At 53.0% G+C, this 11,451-nt stretch overlaps 1 protein-coding gene across 1 annotated transcript; it reads right to left on the bottom strand.

The window, feature by feature from the left end:
* Window positions 1-1,234: 1,234 nt before the first annotated feature.
* Window positions 1,235-3,934, bottom strand: LOC142925139 (uncharacterized; the record flags this gene model as incomplete). Its single annotated transcript, XM_076068090.1, has 2 exons — window positions 3,917-3,934; window positions 1,235-2,230 (listed from the first exon to the last, which is right to left on the bottom strand). Coding segments are annotated over exons 1-2 (1,014 nt in total), but the record flags the coding sequence as incomplete, so codon positions are not given.
* Window positions 3,935-11,451: the final 7,517 nt, after the last annotated feature.

Below are 11,451 nucleotides of genomic sequence, written 5' to 3'. Positions count from 1 at the left end.
ATACCACCATCATCACTACCATCATTACCACTATCATCATTACCACAATCATCATAATCATCACCACCCTCATCATAACCACGACCATCATTATCATCACCATTACCAACACCATCATTGCCACCACCATCATCGTAATCATTATCGGTCGTAATGGGACTCATTTCGTCTTTGCTCCGAGCCTCAAATGAGTATACATTTACACATGATGACGATCAAGGCCATAATTTTAATACAGATCCCCCCCAATATTCAAATATGCTCAAAATGCCCCCCCCCCCAATATAGTTATAAAAACAATAAATGCTATGCTATGGAAATAAAAACAACAATTTGCTAAACCTTGCCCACAATATCTGGACTTGTCTTCATATAAATCAATGCATAGATTTGTTTATGATTGTGGTTATGGTTGTATTTTATTAATCCCGAATTTCTTCCATTACATACAATGAAACAAGAAATGGTAAAAAAAAGACAAGTAAAAACAGAGCAATGTAATACAATACACTATTAGACATTATTATAAAAAAAGTCGATCCTATGTGTTAGTGAATGTTTAAATATTTTAGGCAGGAAATGGCAGGAAACGAGTTTTCAAATATAGATATTTTTCTGGGTTGGGACCCCCAGACATACTGGAAGATTTGCCCCCCCCCCCCCCCCCCCGCAATGTTGACTCCACGGCTTTGACGACGATGATAAGCCACTTCGTGTCAGTTATCATTTGTGATAGCCAGGTCGCATCTGAAGAGAAAAAAAGAGTTGCATAGGTCGGTAGGGGGTGCCTTTGACGCCTTGGGGAAAAACAATGAAAGTCAGCAAGTACGCTGGAGCTTTATGATGGATTGTAATGTAAACAAAGGACTGTGTTGTTGTTCTTATTATCGTCGTCTTGGTGTGGTCTGGGACTGTTGCTGCTGTTAATGCCGATTTGTTGACAAATTTAGAAGGAATGTCCCGTATGTTCTTGTGTAATTCGTGAGGGATTCCTGGGTGGAGGGGTTGGTGAGGGATTCCTGGCTGGAGGGGTTGGTGAGGGATTCCTGGCTGGAGGGGTTGGCGAGGGATTCCTGGGTGGAGGGAATCCTGGGTGGAGGGGTTGGTGAGGGATTCCTGTGTGGAGGGGTTGGTGAGGGATTCCTGGGTGGAGGGGTTGGTGAGGGATTCCTGGGTGGAGGGAATCCTGGGGGGAGGGATTGGTGAGGGATTCCTGGGTGGAGGGAATCCTGGGGGGAGGGGTTGGTGAGGGATTCCTGGGTGGAGGGAATCCTGGGGGGAGGGGTTGGCGAGGGATTCCTGGGTGGAGGGGTTGGCGAGAGATTCTTGGGTGGAGGGATTGGCGTGGGATTCCTGGGTGGAGGGATTGGTGAGGGATTCTTGGGTGGAGGGATTGGCGTGGGATTCCTGGGTGGAGGGATTGGCGGGAGATTCCTGGGTGGAGGGGTTGGTGAGGGATTCCTGGGTGGAGGGGTTGGCGAGGGATTCCTGGGTGGAGGGGTTGGCGTGGGATTCCTGGGTGGAGGGATTCCTGAGTGGAGGGGTTGGCGTGGGATTCCTGGGTGGAGGGGTTGGCGAGGGATTCCTGGGTGGAGGGATTCCTGGAGGGGTTGGCGAGGGATTCCTGGGTGGAGGGGTTGGCGTGGGATTCCTGGGTGGAGGGGTTGGCGAGGGATTCCTGGGTGGAGGGATTGGCGAGGGATTCCTGGGTGGAGGGGTTGGTGAGGGATTCCTGGGTGGAGGGGTTGGTGAGGGATTCCTGGGTGGAGGGATTGGCGTGGGATTCCTGGGTGGAGGGATTGACGTGGGATTCCTGGGTGGAGGGATTGGTGAGGGATTCTTGGGTGGAGGGATTGGCGTGGGATTCCTGGGTGGAGGGATTGGCGGGAGATTCCTGGGTGGAGGGGTTGGTGAGGGATTCCTGGGTGGAGGGGTTGGCGAGGGATTCCTGTGTGGAGGGGTTGGCGTGGGATTCCTGGGTGGAGGGATTGGCGAGGGATTCCTGGGTGGAGGGGTTGGCGAGGGATTCCTGGGTGGAGGGGTTGGCGAAGGATTCCTGGGTGGAGGGATTCCTGGAGGGGTTGGCGAGGGATTCCTGGGTGGAGGGATTGGCGAGGGATTCCTGGGTGGAGGGGTTGGCGAGGGATTCCTGGGTGGAGGGGTTGGCGAGGGATTCCTGGGTGGAGGGGTTGGCGAGGGATTCCTGGGTGGAGGGGTTGGCGAGAGATTCCTAGGTGGAGGGGTTGGTGAGGGATTCCTGGGTGGAGGGGTTGGCGAAGGATTCCTGGGTGGAGGGGTTGGCGAGGGATTCCTGGGTGGAGGGGTTGGTGAGAGATTCCTGGGTGGAGGGGTTGGCGTGGGATTCCTGGGTGGAGGGGTTGGTGAGGGATTCCTGGGTGGAGGGATTCCTGGGTGGAGGGGTTGGCGAGGGATTCCTGGGTGGAGGGATTGGCGAAGGATTCCTGGGTGGAGGGATTCCTGGGTGGAGGGGTTGGCGAGGGATTCCTGGGTGGAGGGGTTGGCGAAGGATTCCTGGGTGGAGGGATTCCTGGGTGGAGGGGTTGGTGAGGCATTCCTGGCTGGAGGGGTTGGTGAGAGATTCCTGGGTGGAGGGGTTGGCGTGGGATTCCTGGGTGGAGGGGTTGGTGAGGGATTCCTGGGTGGAGGGGTTGGTGAGGGATTCCTGGGTGGAGGGGTTGGTGAGGGATTCCTGGGTGGAGGGGTTGGCGAGGGATTCCTGGGTGGAGGGATTGGCGTGGGATTCCTGGGTGGAGGGGTTGGTGAGGGATTCCTGGGTGGAGGGATTGGCGTGGGATTCCTGGGTGGAGGGGTTGGTGAGGGATTCCTGGGTGGAGGGGTTGGCGTGGGATTCCTGGGTGGAGGGGTTGGCGTGGGATTCCTGGGTGTAGGGGTTGGCGTGGGATTCCTGGGTGGAGGGGTTGGTGAGGGATTCCTGGGTGGAGGGGTTGGTGAGGGATTCCTGGGTGGAGGGGTTGGTGAGGGATTCCTGGGTGGAGGGGTTGGTGAGGGATTCCTGGGTGGAGGGGTTGGTGAGGGATTCCTGGGTGGAGGGGTTGGCGAGGGATTCCTGGGTGGAGGGATTGGCGTGGGATTCCTGGGTGGAGGGGTTGGTGAGGGATTCCTGGGTGGAGGGATTGGCGTGGGATTCCTGGGTGGAGGGGTTGGTGAGGGCTTCCTGGGTGGAGGCGTTGGCGTGGGATTCCTGGGTGGAGGGGTTGGCGTGGGATTCCTGGGTGGAGGGGTTGGCGTGGGATTCCTGGGTGGAGGGGTTAGTGAGGGATTCCTGGGTGGAGGGGTTAGTGAGAGATTCCTGGGTGGAGGGGTTGGCGAGGGATTCCTGGGTGGAGGGGTTGGCGAGGGATTCCTGGGTGGAGGGATTCCTGGGTGGAGGGGTTGGTGAGGGATTCCTGGGTGGAGGGGTTGGCGTGGGATTCCTGGGTGGAGGGGTTGGCGTGGGATTCCTGGGTGGAGGGGTTGGTGAGAGATTCCTGGGTGGAGGGGTTGGTGAGGGATTCCTGGGTGGAGGGGTTGGTGAGGGATTCCTGGGTGGAGGGGTTGGCAAGGGATTCCTGTGTGGAGGGGTTGGTGAGGGATTCCTGGGTGGAGGGGTTGGTGAGGGATTCCTGGGTGGAGGGATTCCTGGGTGGAGGGGTTGGCAAACATTTTGCAAATCAGGGCACGCGTGGAAAATCATTTTGAGAGCCAGCGAAAGTGTTTTAGGCTAAACAAAGACAGGAGTGTATCTGCAATCTGCCCGTGTTATAATAAATACACACACACGCTGAATATGTGACAATAAACAAAGGGGCCTTTATTTTACAATTTAAAGAAAGAGGCCCTGTCTTCCTCAGGTCAGCGAGATAGTCTAATTAGGTCGACTGCTGGTCAGACTTACCACAAAATTGGTAGTCATTTTACGGACCCTCTCCGCGATGATGGGCTATTAATTTATCATCATCAACAACCGTGGATGAAGGCCTCCTCAGGCTGTCGCCATCCCTCACGATCCTCCACCCATGGCAATAAAATCCACCCAGTACCTTGCACGCGAGCTGATCTCATCGCTCCATCTTCATCTTGGCTGCCGCCGAGACAAGCACATCGTCCATCATCGTTTCTAGCAACGCGATGGGCGAGCTGGTAGCCCACCAACTCAAATACCGTGTGTCAACGAAAGATGAGATGACGATTCCTTTCGTATCTCTAATAACAGAGCAGTGGCGTCCTACAGTTGTCTGTGGAAGCGAATATCACAGAACTACGTCTGAGATCCCTTCAAGTGACTTGTGAACGCACAGTAGGAGGTAGGGAAGCATTTGGTGATACTGTGAATTGTTATCAGGTCGAAGGTTGCCTTTTATGTGTTTTAACACTATTTTGAAACTCTAAAAGTTCCTGACATTAAAAACGAAAAGCAGTGTCTACCTCATGGGATCTCCTTTGGCAGCACCAAAATATGATAATAGGGGTTTTCCCTTTTTTTCTGGCGACAAAACAGGTGTTAAGATGTTAAAACACCTAACTGAAACCTTTTACAGGGAATCATGTCTACATTAACCATATATGCATTGTCTTTGAAACTGATTGGTCCACACCAGTGGACGAGGGGTTGGTTTTTGGAGACCGTATAGCCTGTAACGGACTGATTGGGCAAAGTGCTGTTAGCGAGCAGCACCTACAAAGGCCGGCACAGTACACGAGGGGGTTTGGTGGCCAGCACCACGCCCGGCCGCCTTGGTCTCCCCGAATGGCGTGGTGCCGCACCAAGTACTCATTCGAGGCCGAGTCGACCTAGGGGAGACCCAGGACCGGTTCAGATAATCGTCACCCGTGGTGTTGGTGGCCGCGAGCGGGAATCGAACTCGGGTCGCCGGGTTCGTAGCGCAGCGTAGCGCTCACCGCTGCACTGCCACCGCTCCCCGGTCACGTATCACTCACGACCCCCCACGCGGCGTTCAGAGAGGTTCTCATCCAGCAGTGGAATGACAAAGGGGCACCGTTGTGCGTGCCGTGCGCAGTGTCCGTACGCGTGATCGTGGTGCACGGTTGACAGGTAGGATGGCAGAGTTCAAGCTTTCGTCTGAAGGCTAGTACTTGTGTGTGTATATGTTGAACTTCTTTCGCACCGTACGTAGCCAACCGTCAAAATCGGAGTTTCGGGGGAAGAACAACAAGCTAAACGCAAAAAAGGAGTTCTAAAGAAATGAGTTTTAAATCCATACGATTTTAAAGTTGCATGGCTCCGGTGGCTTCTTAATATCGGAAGAGCGTTCCAGACGGCCACATCGTCAAAATCACCACCCCCACCATCAACGTCAACATCCCTCACTTCCTCATTATGCAGCTACCTCCTCAACATGACCACCATCAACCATCGTCACCACCATCACGTGTGTGTGTGTACTGTACTTTGAACTTCTTTCACACCGTACGTAGTCAAACCGTGCTCATCGGAGGTGCGGGGGAAGGACAACGAACGAAGCACAAAAATCAGCTCTGAACAAATGAGTTGGTCAATCTCGATGACGATTTTAAAGATGCATAGCTCCGGTGGCTTCCGAATATCGGAAGGAAGAGCGTTCCAGACGGCCGCAGAAGCGCATCCGCGCGATGCGGTGACCCCCCCCCCCCCCCGTTTTTGTTAGACGGTTTAGCCAAAAGCCTGCTGCTGCTGCTGCGAGAGGGACCGGAGTTTGCGTGATGGTTTAAATGACGCCTACAATTCAGCTACAGAGCATTTCTTTAAACTGGAGGAATCCGATGAGCTATGAAGCTCTTTTAAACAGATGTCCAGTGGAGACCGGTCAGAATGTTGCAACAACAACAACAACACGATAGAAGTGCAAAGGATGTGTTTGGTGGCGTTGGCCTTGAGCGGGAGTCGAACTTGAGGAACCTCCAGGTTCGTAGCGCAGCGCAGTGCCAACCACTACAACCACCGCTCCCCACACAAAGACAACGACCCCCACACAAAGACAACGACCCCTCCACACAAAGACAACGACCCCCACACAAAGCCAAAGACCCCCACACAAAGACCCCCACACAAAGACAACGACCCTCACACACAAAGACAACGACCCCCACACAAAGACAACGACCCTCACACAAAGACAACGACCCTCACACACAAAGACAACGACCCCCACACAGAGACAACGACCCCCACACAGAAACAACGACCCCCACACAGAGACAACGACCCTCACACAAAGACAACGACCCCCACACAAAGACAACGACCCTCACACATAAAGACAACGACCCACACACAAAGACAACGACCCGCACACAAAGACAACGACCCCCACACAAAGACAACGACTCCCACACACAAAGACAACGACCCCCACACACAAAGACAACGACCCTCACACAAAGACAACGACCCTCACACAAAGACAACGACCTACACACAAAGACGAACCCCACACAAAGACAACGACCCCCACACAAAGACAACGACCCTCACACAAAGACAACGACCCCCACACAAAGACAACGACCCTCACACAAATACAACGACCCTCACATAAAGACAACGACCCCCACACAAAGACAACGACCCCCACACAAGGACAAAGACCCCCACACACAAAGACAACGACCCTCACACAAAGAAAACGACCCTCACACACAAAGACAACGACCCTCACACAAAGACAACGACCCCCACACAAAGCCAAAGACCCCCACACAAAGACCCCCACACAAAGACAACGACCCCCACACAAAGACAACGACCCCCCCACAAAGACAACGACCCTCACACAAAGACAACGACCCTCACACAAAGACAACGACCCTCACACATAAAGACAACGACCCACACACAAAGACAACGACCCCCACACAAAGACAACGACCCTCACACACAAAGACAACGACCCCCACACAAAGACAACGACCCCCACACACAAAAACAACGACCCTCACACAAAGACAACGACCCCCTCACACAAAGACAACGACCCCCTCACACAAAGACAACGACCCCCACACAAAGACAACGACCCTCACATAAAGACAACGACCACCACACACAAAGACAACGACCCTCACACAAAGACAACGACCCCCACACAAAGACAAAGACCCCCACACACAAAGACAACGACCCTCACACAAAGACAACGACCCCCTCACACAAAGACAACGACCCTCACACACAAAGACAACGACCCCCACACACAAAGACAACGACCCCCACACACAAAGACAACGACCCCCACACACAAAGACAACGACCCTCACACAAAGACAACGACCCTCACACACAAAGACAACGACCCCCACACAAAGACAACGACCCCCACACAAAGACAACGACCCCCACACAAAGACAACGACCCCCACACAAAGACAACGACCCCCACACACAAAGACAAAGACCCACACACAAAGACAACGACCCTCACACAAAGACAACGACCCTCACACAAAGACAACGACCCCCACACACAAAGACAACGACCCTCACACAAAGACAACGACCCTCACACACAAAGACAACGACCCTCACACACAAAGACAAAGACCCTCACACAAAGACAACGACCCTCACACAAAGACAACGACCCTCACACGAAGACAACGACCCTCACACAAAGACAACGACCTCCACACACAAAGACAACGACCCCCACACAAAGACAACGATCCTCACACAAAGACAACGACCCCCACACACAAAGACAACGACCCCCACACACAAAGACAACGACCCTCACACAAAGACAACGACCCTCACACAAAGACAACGACCTACACACAAAGACGACCCCCACACAAAGACAACGACCCCCACACAAAGACAACGACCCTCACACAAAGACAACGACCCCCACACAAAGACAACGACCCTCACACAAATACAACGACCCTCACATAAAGACAACGACCCCCACACAAAGACAACGACCCCCACACAAGGACAAAGACCCCCACACACAAAGACAACGACCCTCACACAAAGAAAACGACCCTCACACACAAAGACAACGACACTCACACAAAGACAACGACCCCCACACAAAGCCAAAGACCCCCACACAAAGACCCCCACACAAAGACAACGACCCCCACACAAAGACAACGACCCCCCCACAAAGACAACGACCCTCACACAAAGACAACGACCCTCACACATAAAGACAACGACCCACACACAAAGACAACGACCCCCACACAAAGACAACGACCCTCACACACAAAGACAACGACCCCCACACAAAGACAACGACCCCCACACACAAAGACAACGACCCTCACACAAAGACAACGACCCCCTCACACAAAGACAACGACCCCCACACAAAGACAACGACCCTCACATAAAGACAACGACCCCCACACACAAAGACAACGACCCTCACACAAAGACAACGACCCCCACACAAAGACAAAGACCCCCACACACAAAGACAACGACCCTCACACAAAAACAACGACCCCCTCACACAAAGACAACGACCCTCACACACAAAGACAACGACCCCCACACACAAAGACAACGACCCCCACACACAAAGACAACGACCCCCACACACAAAGACAACGACGCTCACACAAAGACAACGACCCTCACACACAAAGACAACGACCCCCACACAAAGACAACGACCCCCACACAAAGACAACGACCCCCACACAAAGACAACGACCCTCACACAAAGACAACGACCCCCACACACAAAGACAAAGACCCACACACAAAGACAACGACCCTCACACAAAGACAACGACCCTCACACAAAGACAACGACCCCCACACACAAAGACAACGACCCTCACACAAAGACAACGACCCTCACACACAAAGACAACGACCCTCACACACAAAGACAAAGACCCTCACACAAAGACAACGACCCCCACACAAAGACAACGACCCTCACACAAAGACAACGACCCTCACACAAAGACAACGACCCTCACACAAAGACAACGACCTCCACACACAAAGACAACGACCCCCACACAAAGACAACGATCCTCACACAAAGACAACGACCCCCACTCACAAAGACAACGACCTCCACACACAAAGACAACGACCCCTCACACAAAGACAACGACCCTCATACAAAGACAACGACCCCCACACAAAGACAACGACCCCCACACACAAAGACAACGACCCCCACACAAAGACAACGACCCCCACACAAAGACAACGACCCTCACACACAAAGACAACGACCCCCACACAAAGACAACGACCCTCACACACAAAGACAACGACCCCCACACAAAGACAACGACCCCCACACAAAGACAACGACCCTCACACAAAGACAACGACCCCCACATACAAAGACAACGACCCTCACACAAAGACAACGACCCCCTCACACAAAGACAACGACCCTCACACAAAGACAACGACCCACACACAAAGACAACGACCCCCACACACAAAGACAACGACCCCCACACACAAAGACAACGACCCTCACACAAAGACAACGACCCTCACACACAAAGACAACGACCTCCACACACAAAGAAAACGACCCCCACACACAAAGACAACGACCCCCACACAAAGACCCTCACACAAAGACAAAGACCCTCACACAAAGACAACCTCCACACACAAAGACAACAACCCCCACACAAAGACAACGACCCCCTCACACAAAGACAAAGACCCTCACACAAAGACAACGACCCCCACACACAAAGATAACGACCCTCACACAAAGACAACAACCCCACACAAAGAAAACAACCCCACACAAAGACAACAACCCCCCCTCACACAAAGACAACGACCCCCACACACAAAGACAAAGACCCCCACACACAAAGACAACAACCCCACACAAAGACAACAACCCCACACAAAGACAACCCCCCTACACAAAGACAACGACCCCACACACAAAGACAAAGACCCTCACACAAAGACAACAACCCCACACAAAGACAACCCCCCCTACACAAAGACAACGACCCTCACACAAAGACAACGACCCTCACACACAAAGACAACGACCCCCACACAAAGACAACGACCCTCACACACAAAGACAACGACCCCCACACAAAGACAACGACCCTCACACACAAAGACAACGACCCCCACACAAAGACAACGACCCTCACACACAAAGACAACGACCCCCACACAAAGACAACGACCCTCACACAAAGACAACGACCCTCACACAAAGACAACGACCCCCTCACACAAAGACAACGACCCTCACACAAAGACAACGACGCACACACAAAGACAACGACCCCCAAACACAAAGACAACGACCCCCACACACAAAGACAACGACCCTCACACACAAAGACAAGGCCCCCCCACAAAGACCCTCACACAAAGACAAAGACCCTCACACAAAGACAAAGACCCTCACACAAAGACAACGACCCCCTCACACAAAGACAAAGACCCTCACACAAAGACAACGACCCCCACACACAAAGAGAACGACCCTCACACAAAGACAACAACCCCACACAAAGACAACAACCCCCCCCACACAAAGACAACGACTCCCCTACACAAAGACAACGACCCCCACACACAAAGACAACGACCCTCACACACAAAGACAACGACCCCCACACAAAGACAACGACCCTCACACAAAGACAACAACCCCACACAAAGACAACAACCCCACACAAATACAACAACCCCCCCCCCCCACACACAAAGACAACGACCCCCACACACAAAGACAAAGACCCCCACACACAAAGACAACGACCCTCACACAAAGACAACCCCACACGAAGACAACAACCCCACACAAATACAACCCCCCACACACAAAGACAACGACCCCCACACACAAAGACAAAGACCCCCACACACAAAGACAACGACCCCCACACAAAGACAACCCCCCCTACACAAAGACAACGACCCTCACACAAAGACAACGACCTCCACACACACAGACAACGACCCCCACACAAAGACAACGACCCTCACACAAAGACCCTCACACACAAAGACAACGACCCTCACACACAAAGACAACGACCCCCACACAAAGACAACGACCCTCACACACAAAGACAACGACCCCCACACAAAGACAACGACCCTCACACACAAAGACAACGACCCCCACACAAAGACAACGACCCTCACACAAAGACAACGACCCCCACCCACAAAGATAACGACTCTCACACAAAGACAACGACCCCCTCACACAAAGACAACGACCCTCACACAAAGACAACGACCCACACACAAAGACAACGACCTCCACACACACAGACAACGACCCCCACACAAAGACAACGACCCTCACACAAAGACCCTCACACACAAAGACAACGACCCTCACACACAAAGACAACGACCCCCACACAAAGACAACGACCCTCACACACAAAGACAACGACCCCCACACAAAGACAACGACCCTCACACAAAGACAACGACCCCCACACACA

The sequence above is a fragment of the Petromyzon marinus genome, chromosome 1 (assembly GCF_048934315.1).
Source record: "Petromyzon marinus isolate PM22_M1 ecotype Great Lakes invasive population chromosome 1, UKy_Petmar_22M1.pri1.0, whole genome shotgun sequence".
NCBI classification, from domain to species: Eukaryota; Metazoa; Chordata; class Hyperoartia; order Petromyzontiformes; family Petromyzontidae; genus Petromyzon; species Petromyzon marinus.
Note: the sequence above shows the minus strand (reverse complement) of the source record. Positions and strands in the feature narration are given on the sequence as shown.